Source organism: Micromys minutus, assembly GCF_963924665.1.
Source record: "Micromys minutus genome assembly, chromosome: 11".
Classification (NCBI taxonomy): Eukaryota; Metazoa; Chordata; class Mammalia; order Rodentia; family Muridae; genus Micromys; species Micromys minutus.
The window spans coordinates 25,731,670-25,752,259 of NC_137980.1; the positions used below are offsets into that span (position 1 = coordinate 25,731,670).

At 46.8% G+C, this 20,590-nt stretch overlaps 1 protein-coding gene across 1 annotated transcript in view; it reads right to left on the minus strand.

The window, feature by feature from the left end:
• Positions 1-271: 271 nt before the first annotated feature.
• LRRC8D (leucine rich repeat containing 8 VRAC subunit D) overlaps positions 272-20,590 on the minus strand; it is a 100,644-nt gene continuing 80,325 nt past the window's right edge. Inside the window, exon 3 of the mRNA XM_080925278.1 lies at positions 272-3,591. Within this exon, the coding sequence (XP_080781404.1) occupies positions 1,019-3,589 (2,571 nt within the window). The 5' untranslated portion in view covers positions 3,590-3,591 and the 3' untranslated portion in view covers positions 272-1,018. The remainder of the gene's footprint in view (positions 3,592-20,590) is intronic.

Here is a 20,590-nt window from a genome sequence, read left to right on the forward strand (position 1 = left end):
CAGGCTGATTCAGACATTCTGTGAGTTGAAGAATTATAACCTACAGCAGATAATCCTCTCACCTCTCCTTTTTTTCCACACCGATCTTCAACAGCACCTCTCCGATACCACCATGAAAAGGTTTAGAATTCAAATGCTGGTCCCAAGAAAGGCTGTGAACCACTACGATTTAGATAAACTTACTTTATTGTTATAAATTTATTTTTAAAACACATTTTCTATTCATTGGAAACCCTATTATATTTGGCCCAAAAGTGTACCATATATTACCGTAGCCTATGCACATAAAGTGACTATTAAAGGGTGTATTATTTTATTTTTAGCATTCGTTTTAAGAAACAAAGAGTCTTGACACACCACACACTCTACTTCATTCCAGGTTGTCAAGACTGTGACGTCTGCTGTGGGATTCTCAGAAACACAGTACCACCAAATGCTCCAAGAAGCAGTCCTTTCACTTGCTTTAAATTAAAACAGTAGAGAAGTCAATATTTTAGCAAATCTAAATTTATGAGTTTGGCCCCTTGTGTCTTCAACGATCCAAGGTTAAGCAATATTGCACCAATTAAGCAAAAATAAATCACGACACCTCAAAAAAAAAAAAAAAATAACCCACAATATAGTAAGAAGAAAGTCAATTTAATCATTTACTTTAGCAGGCAAGCAATGTGTAAACATTCAGCCGGCAGCCACATCCAACTTACAATTTAAAAAGCACTGAGATCAGTGACTGTGATTTTCCCTTCCCTTTCCCCAGAAGAAAAACAAGACAAAACAAAACCCCCGCCCCAAAAAAACCCCAAAAAAAACAAAAAGGAAAGAAAAGATCTGGAAACGAATGACTTAAAATGCTACAAACACTGGACTTCCGGTTCATCTGCTACCAGCCTCTGTGCCTCGTGTTCTGTTTAAAGGGCTTATCTACTCCTAAAATGCGTTATCTTGTAATAACTTGCAAGTGAGCATCTGCAACCTAGGAAGGTGTCCCCGCACGTGGATGGGCCCGAGTTCACTTAGCTCAAATCCCGTTTGCAAAGGGGACATTTACATCTTGATTCAATGCCTCTTTGACCTCTAGTGGCAGCGTGTCAAAAAGTTGGTCTTCTACGACCAGCCCGCTTTTCCTGAGCATCCGACACTGGCTCAGCTGGGCTGGCAGGCGGTCTAGGCAGTTGCCCTTCAGCTCCAGCTGAGTGAGCTGGGAGAGCTGGCTGATTTTCTCGGGCAGGGAGGCAATGCAGTTCTGCCCCAGGTTCAAAGTCCTCAACTTCACACACTTAAACAACTGTTTTGGCAGGATGTCCACCTTGTTCCCTGTGATGTGCAAATGCTGCAGGTTCTGCAGCAAACCTATCTCTATGGGGATCGTGGAAATGTTGTTATAGCTGACGTCTAAGCATCTGAGTTTCTGTAAACTAAACACTGCCACCGGTAAGGACTCGAGCTTGTTGTTGGAGAAGTAGAGGGACTCCAGGTTCTTGACGTGGGTAATGGAGGGCGGGATGGCCACAATTTTATTGTGCCATAATTTTAAGCAAGTCAGTCGCTTCAGATGTTGGAAACTGATGATCTCCTCAATCGTCCTGATGTTGTTTGACTTTAAGTCCAGTTCCTGTAAGTTAGAGAGGCTGAAAATGGCGTGTGGGATTCTCTCTAGCTCGCAGTTCTGCAGCTCGAGCTCGGCGACGTTCATCATCTTCTTCAGGCTGTTCAGTACCAAGAGCTTGGTGCCGTCATTGTGGATGACGAGCTTCGTGAGGTGCGGAGCCACGTCGGTTATGTTGGAGGGAACTTTGGTCAGATTACTCTTTACGTGGAGGATCTTCAGGTGCCGGAGCTCTCGCAGAGATTCAAGTCCGATCATCTTATTGTTCTCCGAGTTCAAATTGCCTATTAAGTACAATTCCCTCAGGTTTTTGAGCAAATACACCCAGGCGGGGATTTCAGCCACATCAGTGAACTTCACGTGAAGGCATCTCAAGTGATCTCGAAGGAAGCTAAAGGCGGTCTGCTCCACCTTTGCAGGGCAGTGGCACAGGTGGAGCTCTTGGAGGTTAGTCATCTGAGAGATCTTGGCAGGGATTTTTGCTTCGGGAATCAGTTCAAGTTTTAGCACATCCAGGTCTGTGAGGTCGAAGACAGCGTCGGGTACCCCCGACAGCATGAACAGGTGCAGCTCCTGCTTGTCCTGGGCGTTTCGAGACACATGCTGCCTGAGTTTCTCAAAAGTCCACTCGTGGTTCAGGCTAATTTCCCTCAGTTTGTTTTCACTGACTTCGGAGAGGAACACACCGAAACGCTTGGAATACAGCTGGTCGTACTGGTCGACCATGTGCAGAAGGAACGCAAAGTCATTCTTGACATCTGGGATGTCGCTGAAGCTGCTCTCCTCTCGGACTTTCTCAAAAGAATATTCCTTCAGAGGGATCCTGAACAACCAGAAGAGGGTGTAGAGGCAGATAAAGCCATAGACGCAGATGATGGAGATGTAGCTAATGAGAAGTTTCTTCAACATGTAGGCCATATTGTGAGTGCACTCGAACACCTCGTACCCTGTGAGGTGTTCGACTTTTGGCTTGCAGACATGCTCGAAGCTGATGGCATTGACAAAATTTGCAGTGTAGCAAAGGATAAAAATGAACTTGGCAGTTTTGATGAGGGTTTGGACCACATAGAGCTTATAGATCAAGTCACTGTCTTCTACATGGGCACGGAATTTCCTCACTTTCTCAAACAGGGCTTTGGCCTGCTCCCCATCTTTCTTGTCCAGGATCGTCATGCTGGGAACTTCGATCACCGGTTTCTCGGCTGAGAACTTGAAGCCGGTTTTGTTGATCATGGGGGTGCTGGCACTGGGGCTCCCCTCATCGCTGCTGGTGGACACGTGCTTTGGTAGGGTCTGGGCGCCCGTTATCCGTTGCTTGTTCTCCTCAGAGTCTTCACAGGCTGTCTCTGACAGCGCTTTAGTAGTCCAGGGAGATTCGAAACACTTTCCTAATATTGAAACAAAATGCTCAACCTTGGAGCATGTTTTGGGGTATTTGAACCAAAAGTTGCTACTGACCATGAGAATGATGGTATGGATAAGGGCAAGGTACGGAAAGTACTTGGAGTACCAAGGAAGGGCCAGATGGTAACACATCTGATTGATAAATACGTACTGCTGAAAATCCAAGTTGGTTTTTCGGCCCGTTGGGTCTCTCTTCTCCTTCTTCGCCTCGTGACTGGGAAAGGTGGACTCCGCATGGGTGGCTTGGAGAGGCATGTCAGGCGTCACAGCAGATGTGCTGAAGGCAAGGTCATTCGTCGTGTGCCCATTTTGGTCTTGGCGTGTGGCTGTTTCCACTTGGGGGACTTCGGTGGTGACGTCAGCATTTCCAGGTGGTGTGTGCGCCTTTGAGTTTGCAGGCGACGGCAACACTGGCAAACAGACCACCTGATCTTTGGTAAGTTGCATGGTCCCTGCAAAGATGGCTACCATCAGCATAACAACCGCCAGGTAATCCATAAACACGTCCCACCATGGCTTCAGGATTCGGTAAGTTGGCTGAATGTCATTAAGTGAAGCAACTTCCGCAAGGGTAAACATTCCTGAAAAACATAAAGAAAACAAAAGGCGTCACTAGAGGCATCATTGCGGAGTGGCAGGCAGCCGCACCACCGAAAGCCCATTACGACGTCATTATGTCACCACACACGTCATTAAGAGGGAAACCCCACAAAAGGTGTCATTACAGACAACACTACATACATCATTAGAGATGCCACCAAAGAGCAGAAGGTGTCAGGAAAGAGGAAAACCCCATGCTTGTTCAAACTGATGACTTTTCACTCAGGCTTATATTTGTATCCACGACAGCTATAGTGGAAAGGGAGGAAGGACAGACAGACGGATGGATGGACAGAAAGACTGGGTTCGGGATAAGATAGAATGGAGGTCTGCACTAAGTTTCTCATTGGTCTTGGACCTGAACAGAGGACGTGTCATTTACACATTAGACTGACAAGCTCCAATTAGGACTCAAGGACGGGGGCAGGGAACAAGGTGACTTCTGTTTGTCTAATGTGCCACACAACCCTTAATCTCTACACAGCTGAGCCCGACTGAGCCTTGTCACTTCCTAAAGGTGTTAACTCAAGGCCTTGTGTTTACCATCTCTGTTTGCAGGGATGCCAAAGGACGGCTACAAAGGTAAAATTAGGTTGTGAACACAGCTCTTCCCACAGCCCCTGCCGCAAGCATCTGGTAGTGTCTGTTAGCGGATTCCAGACAGCTGAAATCAATGGTCTACAGCCCAGGCACAGTTCAGCTGGGGATGCAGTTCATCTCAGAGTCCTCATCTGCTACAGCCTCAAACTCACCAACTTCCTGCCTCCAACTTCTGAGTGTTCTGACAAGCATATGTCACCACAGGTGGTTTATTTATGCTGTTAGGAACCGAACCCACGGCTTTGCAAACACCAGGCAAGCAGTACACCAGCAAAGCTGCAACCACGGACCCTGTTCGTGTCTCTCCCCATCTCACCTCCTCTCCCCAGGCGCAGGGATGATCAATTTTATAAGCAATATAGCTTTTATGTAATTATGTCAACACAAACCTAAGAACCAAAGATGCCCAAACCACCGAGTTATAACGCTGTGAAAAAAGCGTACACCCAGACTTTGAGGATCAAGTCTGACACGCCGTCTGGTGCTCTGCTCTTTCAAATACACGATGGGGTACGTGGGTGATGACATATCTCCCTCCCCCTTTTATTCACAGTAACTCAAGCTCAGGTCTGGGGGGTTGGTATTGAGTGAGGAGTGAATCTTGGCCGCTGTCCTGAGAGCACCCGAGACCTGTCTCTAACACCTCCGTCACTGCCTTGACACCCTGAGGTCTGTCCCAAACACACTGAGGTAATTTCCACTTAGCTGCTCCCTCCCTGCAGTTCTCTTTTCCTGGAACTCTTCTAGTCTGCTCAGCTGCCAGGCTTCTGTCCCCTTTGCCTCCATAAGTTCACACCTTAGATGCGCTCTCCTGCAGGCCACAGGACCTCTGTCCAATGCTGCCCCACTCACGCCGTTTGCTTGTCTGAGTCCGTCCACATTACGTTCCAGCGAGAGCCAGCACTGTGGTCATTTCCTCTCCACGCTCCGCACATACGATGCCTGACAGCAGGTGCTTAGACTAAAGTATCTGTGAGATTTTAACCATCACCTTCAAAGTATAAAGATCCCGGAACACCTACAAACTGCATCTAAGGAGTAGAGTGTGGGGGAACAGTTATTAAACTGAAATCACCCAGCAGGGCAACCTGTGACTACGAAAGAATAAAAAGCCCCAGGACAGGCCTTGACAGGAAAGAAGTAAATGGCCACCGCGTAAGAGAAGCTGTGGTGCTTTATGGAGCTGTTTTTGAGCAGTCAAACCTTCAGTGCTGTTGCAAGCATCTCATTCCAGGAACTGGCTTCATGCGGTGCCAGGACAGACAGGAGCCAGGTCTTTTCTCGGTAGACAAAGAAAGCATGAAAGGCAGGAGCAGAGAACACTCCACCAGCACCCAGAAACTCCACACCAGTCGCCATCCTCGCTGGCCAAACTAAGACCAGCATCAACTCCACGCTCAGACAGACACGACCTCCAGCAATTTCTGCTCTGCCGCTGCCAAGGGTGGTGCCCAACATTTGTGACATTTCCCCATCCTCTTTCTGCTGAACTTACTCATCAGTTACCCGCATAGCCTTGTTCTCCCCCGTCCTAGCATTCGGACTAACAGGAATGGCTTCTAATCTGAGCTCCTGTGTCACCCCGGAGTCCACCATGGCACACGCTGACTCCTGAAAGAATACTGGGACAGCCCCAGTAGACCCGCCATCTTCCTTCCAGATGCTAAGCACCGTCTTAGGCCAGTCACACAAGCTGTGCTCCCTGAGTTTGTACAGAACGATTTTCTGAAAATGAACCTATCTCGAGAAGTTTAGAGCTTCGTGGGTTCTCTTTGTTACTTTTCTACTGCTGGGACAGAGCACTGTGACCAAGCCAAACACTCAATACATACTGAGAGAAAAAAAGTCTCCTTACCAAGGAAATGTCCTATCAGAAACACAAAGATCGGGGTCAGTGGCCATGGTTCTACCTCAACAAAGTCTGGGGAAGGATGCCATTAACTAAACCCAAAATTTGAGTAAGCCTTTATAATCCTAACTTCATCCAGTTTACACCATGAGTGATACACACACACACACACACACACACACACACACACACGCACGCACACACGCGCACCTTTCTCCTCCACTTTCCTTTTCATTTTGCAAGGGTGGTGAGGCAGGGTCTCATAAATCCAGACTGGCCTTGAATTCCTTACCTTCCCCCTTCTACCTCCCAGGTAGATGACAGGTGTGTACCACCACGCCCAAAAAGTGTTTCTAAGGGGTCCTGTTAGGGAGCTTTGCCAACGTCTCTACATCTCTTCCTTCCACTTGTAAACCAGGGATCCAAAACCCGAGTTCCTGGTTTTCCCCTTAGCTCCCCAACCTTGAGTGTGTTCCTAAGGCAAAACAGTTTGTGCTCAAAGCTAGGATGGGGGTGGGACGGGGTGGGGAGCAGAGTTCCACAGCCCCAGAGATACCAGCATTCCCTTCCACCTCTCTTTGAAGCAGGAAGCCTCTCTGTTCACTCATCTAATGATCTCTGCCCAGACACTGACCCTTGGGCCTGCCAACCCTTATCTCTAAGGTGTGGGATATGGCTAGAAAGCAATGTCCAGGACTTTCAGCCAGATACTCATCCTGCTGGCCCTTAAAAACTTCCCAAAGGCAGACTAGAGAAAGACAGAGGGGGATATAAATTCTGCTCCATCCAGAGGGATTATTAAGTTAAAAGGGCTCCTGTGGTATGTTAGGAAACCTAACCACGGGGACTGAATCAAACACAGAGCAGACACTGGCCCACGGCAGCGCCCTGCCGGCTCCCTCCAGTTGGCCTGGGTTCCTCTCTTAGCAGGTAGTTTCTTTTATCTGTATGTCCCCAGGGCATAGCCCAGGATGAGCATTTATTACAGGCTGGTGTGCAGAACGGGCCACATGGATATCCAACAGCAGCAGGCTCATTAGATACGGAACCCAAACCCATACTGCCAGCAAGAAAAGGTCACTAGTAATTACACCAAGGTGAAAATGATCGGCATTGACAGGCATTTTTCAACGTCCAAATGGACAGCCTGTTATAGATCTTTGTAGCGGGTTATTCTGAAGCTAACTCATTACAGCCAGCCAACTGCAAACAGCTCGGAACGGAACGACAGAGTGTAAGCACCAAGTCCTGACTCCAACAGAGAGTGGTAAACCCATAATCTCTTAGACTTAGCACTTTGGTGTGATGACAACACACCAAAGGCCAGGAAGAGGCCTCCATGAGGCAGCCTCCTGCCTCTGGCTTCCTTCTAGTCCAGCATGGGGTTTTCTAACCTTCCAGACATGCAGTGAGGTGGGAACTGTGAAGCAGAGGAGCCACTGGATTAGTACCAAGTCTGCTTTTCACGATGAGCTGACCCAAAGGGCCAAGGCGGCCAGATGTTTCCCCTTGGCTTTCGTGTCTGCCCAATTCATTTCAATGGTGTGTAGGCAACACCAGCATCAAGAAGACATTGAGGTATCCATTTACTCATTTCTCCTCTCACTGAGCTAGAACTCACAACGCAATGGTGTGCTGGCTTCAGCTCTCATCCCATCCTCACCCTGTACACTAACTATACAGTGGAGCACATGTGGCCTGGTTTTCCAGGGCACCTAGGCCTTCCCTTGTCCTATCAAAACAACAATAAACAAAAACAAACAGACAGAAAAACATGTGATAGGGTGGGGGCAGGCGTGACCAGGATCTGCAATGTGGTGATGGTAAACAGACCATGAGAGTTGGTGAGATGTGTCGTGGGTAAAAGGCACTCACTTCCTGTCAAGACTGATAACCCAAGTTAAATCCCTGGACCCTGAGGGTGGAAGAAGAGACGCAACCCTCTACATTTATCTTCCATACATGAGCCAGGGCACACAGGCACCCAAATATATACAAACAAACATGTAATGGGGGGGCATGAAAATGGAGAGAGAAAAATATATCGACAAGAAAAACAATAGATAAGGAAAAGACTCTTGAAATGCATTCATTACCTCTGATAATCACCTCTCTTATAACAGAACTCATCTGGTCACTAGGAAACATCTCTGTGTTCACGGAAAATCCCCCCAAGGGCTGGCCTTTCAAAGTAGCACAAGCAATGCCTTACTTTGGAATCAGTGATGAACTGGTAAATTTGGCTGACTGCTACCTTTGTCCTATTTCTAAGGGTTTAATAAAATATAGACACGTCTCATTCAAATGGAACTTACCTAACTGTGCTCCCAAAGTATCTCTGCATGTGCATAGCTCTCTGGGAAATCGAATGTGGTCTTCCTAAGTCCAGAGCTGATTTTGCTGCAGGGGCTCACTAGCTAAGGCATGTTTAGAATGAGTGGCCACCTTCCTGTCCCTTCAGTTGATACTCGGGGATGCGTCATAGAGAGGCACCGTTGACTTAAACTCAAAACATGTCCCACAGCTCCTATGTATTAGGGGAATGTAATGCTGAAGCACCACTGAGCACAGTAGTTTATGAAACCTAAACGTAAAGATAAAGAGTACAAAAGACACGTATCAGCCAGCAAGCATCTATCCGCACGTTTATTTCAGAATAAGATGCTGCTTCCCAGAGAACTACATGGAGATCTTTGACTTGGGATAATTCTGAATATTTGCTTTCTGATAAACACAAGTTTACCTCTGAAAGAATTTCTATCTGAAAGAATTTCTATCTGAAAGAACAGTCCTAGAGAACACGTGTCTCAGGGATTTACTGCTGTGAACAGACACCATGACCGAGGCAACTCTTATGAGGACATTTAACTGGGGCAGGCTTACAGGTGCAGAAGTTCAGTCCATTATCATCAAGGCCAGAGCATGACAGCATCCAGGCAGGCATGAAAATAGAGGAGCTGAGAGCTCTACCCCTGGGAGAAGATTGGATTCTAGGCAGTTAGGATGAGGAGGGTCTCAAAGCCCATGCCCACAATGGCACACTTCCTCCAACAAGGCCACACCTCCTAATAATGCCACTTCCTGGGCCAAGCACATAAAAATCACAACGTATTTTAAGTAATATTTTTGAATGATGATTTTATCACATCTAATTTACTTTGTTGTACATGCAGGTTGCAGGGTGTGTGTGTGTGTGTGTATCTCTGTGTGTCCACAAATGCCATAGCACAGATGTGGAATTCAGAGGACAGTTTGGGGGGATCTATTCTCCCCTCCCCAACATGGGTCTGAAAAGTCTGACTCTGGTCTTCAGGACTGGAAGCAGGCACCTTCCCACCGAGTCAACGCGCTAGCCCACATTAACACTGTTCTAAAATGGTCTTACCTGTGCGTGCTAATGGTGTTGATGCATTTTTTTACGCATTACCTATTTTAATCATAGAGGTCAGTAATGAACGTTTACAACTCCTTTCTGAGTAAACTCATAAAGAGCAGCGTTTATCTATATCCTGGGACAAAATGCAGAGAGGCATGCTCAAGTAAACGTCATGAGAGAGTTCAAGGCCATACAGAATTCCAAAGTTACACAGCCTCAAAACACACAAACCAACAAAGACAACAACAACAACAACAACAACAAAAAAAAAAAAAAAAAAAAAAAAAGAAACAAGTTGCTCCTCTGTAGAACTTTATACATCTAAGGTTGTATTAGTATCTAAAGTCACAATAGCTGGTGCACAAACTCAAGCTTAGATCTGCTCGGCACACAACTAATAAACATAAACCTTTCTTACCTTCCGCTACTCTAACCCGTTCAAGTGGTTCAAGTCTCAGGATAGTCTTTACTACCTTATAGAGTCTTCTTATAGTACATATATTGTATGTAAGTACTCTTCAAATTTTCTTTTAGTGTGTGCGCACATGTGCATGCTACAAGCATGAGGTGGAGGTTGGAGGACAATCTTGTTGAGCCAGTTCTCCCCTTCTATTTACATGGGTTCTGGGATTCGAACTCCAGTTGCCAGGCTTGTGTTGGAAGCATCCTTGCTGCTGAGCCACCCTGCCAGCCCACAGTAAGCAATCTTGAATTAAAAATAAAGGACAGCCAAGTACATAGCATGTCTCACATATAAAGGTATACATGCTTATAAATGTGTTTCTTGTACACATACCATACAGAGGAGAGAGGAGAGGCTGTCCACAGCAGTAGAGGCTGTACGGGTACCTGAGAAGGTCTGTGAAAAAGTACTTCCCCTAGCAAGTGCAAGGTCCTGAAGTCAAAGCTATACAACACAGACTCATGCACACACACACACACACCCAATCACACAATACACTCATGTACACACACTCATGCACATACACTCATACATACTCACACACACACACACACACACACACAAAATCACACACTCTCATGAGCACACATTCACACACACACTCACACACAAAGTTGTGTAGAAATAAGGAAATAGGACTAGCGAGGCAGAAAATAGAAAGAGAGATTCTACATTTCACATCCGTCCATCGGTTCATCAGTCAGACACAGCAATCTTCATCCCAAATCCACACACTGGAAATAGCTGAACTCTCCGAGGCTCTGGATTCTGACCTGTATGTAGCAGCGGCTGAAGCAATGGGGTAGATCTAGATGGGTGTGAGACAAAATGCAAAAAAATCCCTCATTTCCTCCCAGGTTTGACGTTTTAACAAAACCAGTTCCTCGCTCTTGTGATAAAGACCACTCCAATGGGACAGGCACTCCAATGGGACAGGGCACTCCAATGGGACAGGCACTCCAATGGGACAGGGCACTTGCCCAGCATGTTCCATGGGTTCAGTCACTAATATTACTTGGTGCTTTGTGAAAATGTCACTTTCCAGCCTAACAAGAGGAATCGGGGCCAATGGGCTACAGGAAGCCAAGTCTGACTCCCCAGTACCCTCTCTAAAGACAGGGCTACTTGACTTGATCTTTCTTTTCCCCTGTTCAGCTGGCTGGAAACAAGAAAAGCAGGTGCAACGTCAGAGGCCATGTATGTGTGAAGCCTACTGGAATTATCCGGCCAGCCCTCAGCTACTCACATCTGCCTTGTGGAATAGAAATAAACAACTAACTTACTCCAACCATCCTACGTGGGGTCTCTTTGTTGCAGGAACTTAACATCCTCCACAATTACTTAAAGAAAAAAGAAAAAAAAATCTGTGACAGATTTATATCCTTATCAACAGAAGTATCTTCTCTAACACCATCAAAAGTCTTAAGAGTGGAAGATACAGAATAGGGATTTACATGAATAAATAACCGACAAATTGTAAGAGCAAATTAATATAATATAAAAATCCCATTAAAGTGAACTAAGTATGATAGTAACTGTTAACAAAGTTAATAGTAAACCTGTGGGAGGAAAAATACACTGGGCAGCTGAGGTGATGACTCAACTCAGGCCATAGCGATAGATAGCCAGGGCTGTCTTGAAAAAAGGAGGGGCCTGGCCTCATGAAGACCTCATCTCATGGGAACCAGGAGAATGGAGAGATGGGTTTCAGAACATTCAAGGGTAGAGTAGTTACTGTAGTTCCTCAGGCCCCCAGAGAGTGAGGGAGAAATGTCTGGAAAATTAAACAATACAGGGATATCTGGAAACTACTGCTATGCTGAATTTAGGAGGAGGCAAGAGGAACCCTTGGACGGTATCTTGGGTGGGGCAGTGAGGTATAACTGTGTGTCTTACAAGAGGGCAAAGACTGGAGAGAAAAGGCTGGAGACAGGAGAACGGATAATTTTAATTGTTCAGGTTGGACAGCTTGGATTGGCTGAGACACTAAAGTAGAGAGAGATTTGGGTGGAGCTAATGACTATCAAAATGAAGATGGGGTAAACCCGCTCAGGGAGACCCCGGCAAGAGCAGACCCGGAACCACCGGCATCCAGCGGACATGGCAGAGCTGGGCAGAGGAGAGCACTGGGAAGTGGGTAGAGAAAGCTCCTGGAAGGGGTCAGCGTGGAACCCAGTGCAGGGACTCCCACACGGGTCATGGGTAAAGCCCATGGAGAGCAAGCGACAGACACTGCGAGGCTTTGCAACAAAGAAAGCCTGGCTCAGGTGGGCCAGACCCAAGTAGACTTGAATATCTGCTACTTTCAGCCTGCCTGGATGGAAAGGCCTGGCTGGGGCTGCAGCAAAGAGTGAAGGAGACCTGGCAAAGGTGCACTTTTAGGCCAGAAAAGGAGTTAGGTGGGAGCAGCTGACAACAGCTGAGAAAGGGCAGAGGCATGAAATTATACATACAAACACATTCTGAGCAGGAGTGCACACATGCAACACATGCAGTTGTGAGCAAGCAAGCAAGCACACACACACACACACACACACACACACACACACACACACATGAACAGCTCTGTAAATATCTTATAATGCAAACAGTGTCAGACACGCCCACCAGCCCAAACTCTCTGGGTAGGCTAAACATCCAGAGAACTCTCTTAGATCTCACTGGGAGGAAGAAAGCAGGAAAAGAAATGTTTATTCTTCCTAAGGAGAGTGTCAGCGACCCGAGTAGCTGAATTTACTCTGTATTTCCTTGGTCACAGAGGGGTGTATGTGAGGGAATGAGGGAGACAGAATGCAGGGTATCTTCACATGGTAATCTTAAATTGTTAGTCCTCGCCCCCAGGGGAAAAAAACCACCCCCTCCACCTCTAAGGGCTAAGATCAGAGCCAAGACTCTCATTTGGAACTTGGCATACTTAGGACCTTCTCTTATGTCTGCTTTGCAAAATAACCATGAGACACCCCACCCCCAAACACAAACACACACACACACACACACACACACACACACACACACACACACACACGTTCTCTGCTGCTTGGGGAATGAAAAAGAAATCGAGGCATGAGAGAACACATTTCTGTCTGTTGCTTTTAGCTGCAGAGCCGTTGGTTACGCAATCAATCCTTTACCAAGCTACAGCCAGTCACCTCTGCCCAACAGCTCCTTTCTGTCCGCAATGTTATGTGAGGAGCCGGCGCTACTTGACTCAGGTCGCTAATTCGCTAAATGTCACAATCACCGGCAGAAGAAAGAGCAGGCCCGAGTTTGCACAGGCAGGGCCAGAGACAGTAAGCCACAGATGTAAATTACAGGCCTCCCCTGAGCGCCTGTCATGACCTCAGCGAGCTTCCTGCCCCATCAGATCTGCCTTAATTGATTTTCGCTCTGCTGTGGAGAAGCAGACACTGAGCCGGCTCCTGCTGTCACAGGCAGCTATATGGTGGGTTCTCTCGCATACCCTTTGGAAGTGTAAACAAGAACATCCGTTTTTAAAGAAGTACACTAGGGAGCAGGTTGGTGATATTTTTTTCATTGGCTTAAAAAGAAAGCATTTGATGCTTTGAGAGAGAGAACAGGAAGCAGCAGCTGAACACAGCAGCCTTCGATCCCTCCGAGAGCCTCCACGGACTCTCCATCTCCTGCGGCAGGGTCTACACGGTCCACCCCACACCAGGTGCCAGAGCTGGATGCAATAGCAGATGGTGGCTGGTCACATCAAGGATGCATACGTCACTCCCACAGCTTCAGGGCCCCAGCAGAGCCTCTTCCCTGTCTTAGATGGTAGCCTGGACATTGAAGCCGAGCCACTGGAAAGAAATGGAGGAGCTGGACGGGATCCAGGTTTCTCACCCCCAGGATTACAGCGGAGGTTCTCAATCTGCTGTACCTCAGTTCTCTCCTCTGTGAAATGGCAGTGAGGTCACCCACTCCAGAGAGTAATAAAAAGTTAATGAGACACTGACAGTGGGATACTTTTAAAGCCACACTTCAATCACAGACTGGAGGAACAGTAATATGCACTCTTAATATTACAGGGGCTTCCTAGTTTCAATACTTCCCACAAAGGGTATCATTTCATTCCAGCCTTAACTGATACACAGCACAGGGGGCAACAGTGTAGCACCACCACCACCACCACCACCACCACCACCACCACCACCACCACCACCACCACCACCACCACCACCACCACAAAACTGTGTCCCAAGTCCTCAGCAAGAGTCCAAGTCAGAGGCTGGGGCGGTGATTCAGCAGGTAAACTGCTTGGAGAGCAAGCAGAGGGACTTAAAGTCAGTTTCCCCAGCACCATGTAAAACGCTGGGTCTGACGCCAGACAAGACCAGTGATACAGAGTAAAGATGGGGTTCCTTGAGGCTACATCATCCTAGCTGGGGTTTCAAGAAAGAAAGAAGAACGACAGGACACTCAGTGTCTTTTTCTGGTTTTACACACAGATGCTTTCGTGCACACACATACACACACACACAGAGGCATGTACACACAGACAGGCACACACACACACAAACAAGCAGGCATATACACACAGATACAAAGAGGGAGGCATGTGCACACACAGACACACACAAACACATACAGGTATGCAGGCAGGCAGGCACACACACAAACAGGCACAGGCAGGTAAGCACACGTGCTCGCGCTCGTGCACACACATACAACTTCAAGCTGTCTGAAATGCATCTACAGGACATGAGTACTAAGTAAGAGATGGTGCATTATGAAAGTCCCTTAGGCTTCAGGCCTGTACTCTGGGCAAGTCCCTTCACTTCTTGGGCATCATGATTCATCCACCTGTCACCAGCAGCAGACTGGTGTCAGACAAAAATAGATTGGACCTGGTTCCAGCTCTTGAAGAACTCACTGGAGGCAAGGGTGACGGATGGAAAGACATGGCATATAAACAAATTAATTACAAAACAGTACTTACTCAAAATATGGAGTCTGAGGAAACACCATGGGACTTGGGACAGGAAATGACTAACTCTGTCTGGGGGACTTGGGGAAGAACTGCTTTAATTTGTAAACTGGGAAAAGAAGGGAACTGGACTTCATGCACATTTGTCTTAGGCTAAAATCCAGGCTTAAAGAGAAGGTCCTCCGTCACCACGCCCTGAGCAGCTCCTAATGCTCGCCTGCTTGTAAACATCAAATAACCCACCTGAGCATATGCCCATACCATGTGAAAAGCATGTGAAGTGGGATCATGTCTACCCAACACGCCCCAGTTACGGAGCTAGACCACAGAGCCTGAACAGACGACTGTGATTGTTGAGCTGAGTGACTGTGGTCGCTTGGTCTCTCTCTCTGCTCCTGTTTCCGTGACTATGGAACGGTGAGAAGCCTGGCACTGCAGTAATCACAGTCTCACAGGCAGAACCACCTGCCTCAAAGGCTCAATACGACGGTGAAACGCATCCAGAGGAGCACACAGACCTGCTCTCAGAACAGAGCTGACTGGAGGACTGACCGCGAAGCATCCGTGGGGCAGGAACAGTGCTACTATACTGACTGGGAATGTGGCTCAGTCGAGGAATGTGGTAGAGCGCTGGCCCAGTGGGTCCAGGATCCCGGTCTGATTCCTGGCACCAGGAGAAAAAAAAAAAAAAAGAGTTGGGTGATGCACCCTTGTAATCCTAGCACTTAGGGTCTAAGTGCTAGGAGACAAGAGGAACAGGCATTCAAGGAAATCCTCAACCACAGAAAGAGCCTTTATCAAGAGAGCCCTTTAGGGGCTGGAGAGATGGCTCATAGGTTAAGAGCACTGACTGCTCTTCTAAAGGTCCTGAGTTCAAATCCCAGCAACCACATGGTGGCTCACAACCATCTGTAATGAGATCTGATGCTTTCTTCTGGTGTGTCTGAAGATAGCAACAGTGTACTAAAATAACTAAATAAATAAATACATTTAACTAAAATAAATAAATCTTAAAAAAAAAAGTTGAAGCCAGATCTCATTAAAAAGAGAGAGCCCTTTAAAAAAAAAATCACACAAATGAAAAAAAGTAAAAAAATAAAAATTCTTGGCTTGCTATTCACAAACATGCCTTTAAGTTTCAACGTTGTGCGCCAGCTAAGGCTCCATATTTATTATTTCAGAAGCAGATGGTTCGTTTAGTTGGTGATGGCATCAGGTCCCATGCTTCATATTCACCGACAGAACATGAAAACTCTCTTCCAGTTGTAAATATGGTGTACATGTGAATATGGGCTCAAGCTAACGGGATCTTAAAAATCGTATTTTAGAAAGTGATATGCTTTTACATCGATCCTGCAGGAATTCTGAACTCTTTGGAACTTCAGAAAAGTAAAAACAAAAGGGGGAAATTCCCCACTCTCACCGAAACTCTTTCTACATTGTTTTTGATTAGCATTAAATCTGGTTTAGAATTCTTCAAGATTAAACCATTCTTCGTACTGTTGAAGAGGCAAGCAAATCTGGCCACCCAACCAAAGTATAGGCAGTTAAGTAAAATTATTTTTATTGGCCGTTTTGGCTGTGTACGAGAACACTGCCTGTATGCTTATATGTGTATCACACGTGTGCAGGGGCCAGAAGAGGTCATGTGAGCAACAGGCTCATGTGAGCTACCATGTGCATGCTGGGATCTGAACCCAGACCCTCTGCCAGAGCAGCCATCTCTAGATCAGGCCATTTCCCTTGTTCCCCCATTGCGCCCACGATGAGAATTATTTGGACAGTTATCAAAATGTCATTATGATATGGTAATTGTCAGACTAAACAGGTTGTGTCCAGATCAAATTAAACTTCTATAAATCAAACTGGTTGTTTTAATCGGCAACATTAGCAGCACTCAACAAACCAAGATTCTGTGCCTAATATTTAATGTATTAAACATCATTCACCCACTGGCCCTAAACCAAAATCAGCACTTCTGGACTCTAGGGGGCCTGTGTTTTCTTTCTTTTCTTTTCTTTAGTCAATAATACTTAGGTTCAAAATCTATCACTAAAACCCATTGCTGAGAAAGGACTTACCAGAACCCTAAAAGAATCAAGAGGTGTGTGTGTGTGTGTGTGTGTGTGTGTGTGTATGTATTTATCATACTCTTATTATATTTTAGAAAGAATAAATTTTTTTATTCAAAAGGTTTTGTTATTCTTCCCAATGTTTTATAAATGTCCACAGGAAATGAAGCAAATTAATTCAAGCTATAATTTACTATAGTTTACATGTTTCTTCGTCAGGACCTTAGACTAATCCACCCAGTGCCACAACCAGAAGGCACAGCGACAGAGTAAGATACATTTGCACACATGAAATCCCAGCGCTCAGGAAGCTGGCACGGGAGGACCATGACACAGAGAGAGACACTATCTCAAAGACAAACGAGACAATAATATAAAAAACCGGGTATGCAGCGAATGCTTGTAACTCAGTGCTCATGACTGCCCATGAGTTCAAGGCCAGCCTGCTCTACCATGTCATTTCCAGGCCAACCTGGGCTATATAGTCAGACTCTATCTCAAACAAACAAACAGCAAACTCATGAGTAAATAAATTCCTAAATGTTTGGTAGATGAACTTTTTAAAATACATGTGCACCGAGACTTTGTATCAAGTCTTGTTGAAGAGACATGTGTGAAGCCAGGCAGCCATGGCAGCTCCCTTTTAACCAGCATGGTGGGAACAGGATCATGAATAGATGTTAGTCTACGGCAGTCAGTGCTCGACACTGAACGGTCCAATGCAAATCCCTGTCTGCAGTGAACATAACTATGCTCAGTAAAACAGATGAACACGATTCCTTCAGTCTTTCTATCCCGTGTTTAATTAAATACACGACAGTCTGGTGTTCTTGGTGTTCCTAGACTCCAGGTGAGCCACACACGTGAATCCAATCCCTGTGAGCTATGCACGAACCTAGTCCCCTTTTTAATTAAATGTTAGGTAATGCAGGTTGTCCATTTATGGGAGACTTCTAAAAGCCAAAAGCTAACCAACTGTCCTTGTACAGTAACTCTACAACAACACAGGCCGTTTAGAAGCCAAACTCAAAAGCTGACCTGTTTCTCCACGACTCTTACGGGGTGAACCTACCCATGACCCAAGCTCAACTTCCAGGAGGAGGAGGAGAGTCCCAGCATAATTCTTGTCCTGAGTCTCTGGGCAAGGTCACCTAATGTCTCCAAGCCTTAGATCCCTCACGTGTGGAGACCAAGCCTGAACCGATGGACCTGCAGGCACTTTGTGGGCTCAAACTGCAAAATTTAGTTCCTACTCAGAAATCCAAACTCCAACGTGTCCTAGCAGTCTGCTGTCCCACTGAGAGGCCGAGTTAACTGGGCTGCCTCTGAGTTTCCGTACTACATCATCCGCAGGTCATTAGCGTGTACACCAATATAACTGTTGTTCACTCAGTGAACCGAGCCGTCTCGGAGGAGAGAGCATGTCTTACTGGTCTCTGCGTATTTACTGTTTCTGGCTGCCTCGGACACAAGACACATGACAAATGGCTATAAAATAAATAATCTGAATCACAGCATCAAAAATTCATTTGGCCTTTTCCTTTGTTGGGTGGGGGGCTGGTACTCTTGATTTATAGACATTCCCAGGAAACATTTTTAATTAAAAAAAAAAAAAAAAAAAAAAAAACACCAGGGGACTCCTGTGGGTGGCGTTTATAAAAATTTAGTACATTTTAAGCAGCAAGCCCGCGTGAATGACAGAAACAACCTGTCCCCAGTGCATCGGGTCCCAGGGCCATTTGCCTATCACTGTCTCTGCTCCTCTGTATGCGGGCACACACCCCACCGTGGCCATTTTTAACAACTCAACCGTTCAGAAGAGTGAATGAGCTCACTGGGGCAGAACCTGGAAAAAAGCTAAACCACTTGGAGGGAGGGGGGAAGGTTGAGGGAGATTAGAAATGTTTTTAACAAAGCGGTGTAATTTAAGAAGGAGGTTACATCAGGCCGAGGCAAACAGGGAAGGGGTAAAGATTTCTTTGGCTTGAATGTGTCTAGTTCTGAAACAAAGGTTTATGCAGTACTTGTCTGCTTTTTCTGTATTTATTTTTGCTCAGGTTCATCCCCAGAGATTAGGAACCTACGTGGTGAGAAAGCTTATGGCTCTCTGGCCTAAGAGCAAAGCGGCAGACAGGAAGCCTGGCACCCGAAAGAAGGACGGGAAGCCTGAGACCCTTTGTGTAGCCAGCACCAGGCTATGGCAGCCTTACTGCAGGAGCAAATGCTGGCACAGGTTGGGCCAGGGCGGTGTGTGTTACCCACCGGGTGTTTCTTGTAACATAACACCTGAATTCAGCCAATCAGGGCTTCCCTCAAACCTGCTCCCGCCCACTTGAAGCCCCACAGACCTGCACAAAAGAGCTGTTGCTCAGGCAGGAAAGGCAAACTGATCCGGCTTGGGAGTCCTAGCCAGCCAGGCAGAACCGAGATGACTCAGCAGGCTGGGGTTAGGACCCTGAACTGGGTGGGGGAGCTCTTTCCCAGTACTTGCTTCAGATGCTTGTGCAAGGCCTGGTGCAAACCCAGAGCCCACCTGAGGCCAGCAAGTAGCACAACCAGGCACAATACACAGACAGGTTTTCCTCCTAAGAGTCCTGGGTGGCAAGCAGCTACCAAAAGTTTGGCTGAAAACGTCAGCCAAAAGCCCAGGCAGATACCCAGCCAGTGGCTGTCCTGTCAAATTGTGGTCCTGAGACAGGACTCAGATGCCAAGAACAGCGGAGGTGGGGGCTTGGGGTGTGCCTGTGTGGTTCTGGTGGTTACACACAGTAACTTCCAAAGCTGAGCTGTCAGCAACTCGGGGCGTCATGACCTGCTCGGGTGATGACAGCAGCTGACTTCCATGTTCGGCAGCCGGATGCGCTTGCTCCTCTCCTGGCTGATGGCTGCCTTGTGTGTATTTAGTGTAAAATTCACCTGTAGGCTGTCCTGCTCACCCACGTGCCCAGCAGCAGACCCGCCTAAGCGTTTTATGAAAAGCCATCTTTTCTCTCATGTTTTAGTCGCACAGGGATTAGTTATTAACAGGGGCTTGGAACACGGCTGTGAGACTATCAGGGGAGGGAAGGTCGATGACTAGGAAGCACGCTCCCAGCCCAGGCGGAATCTGAGTGGGACTTAACAGGGCTCTGTGCTTCCCTGAGGCAGCAGTGGAGCTGGAAGGGCCATTCTCACTTTCCTGTTGTCTCTCTTGGGGAGTCCCTGAGGAATATTACCCCTCCGCCCTAGGCAGGGCTATGAAGACTCTCCCTGCTTGTGGATTCAAGCCTGAGGGACATAGGTGGCTCTCCCTGTTGGTAGCCTGCCAGCTCTGCTGTCCCTATGAGCCAGGGAAAAGGTACTGAAGTCCACATGCTCCTGTCTACAGAAAGTGTCTGTTTATAATGGCCGGGGTGGGGGTGGGGAGAGCAGCTAACAACCAGTCTGAGCCTTTACCTGCTTCATTGGTTCTGAATGTGGAATGGGGTTCTTGCCCCATTCTTCTATCTTTTTACAGTGGATATTCAAGGCAGATGTGCAAAACCATGGTGAAAGGGAAGCTAAACATTTGCTTGGTCTCATTTGAGAGTGCACAGTTGGCCACTCTCCACCAAATTCTTGGGAAGATAGTCAAAAGGCATCCAAGAAATTGTGGGCATTTTCCCACCCTTACTTACAAATTCTATCTATCTATCTATCTATCTA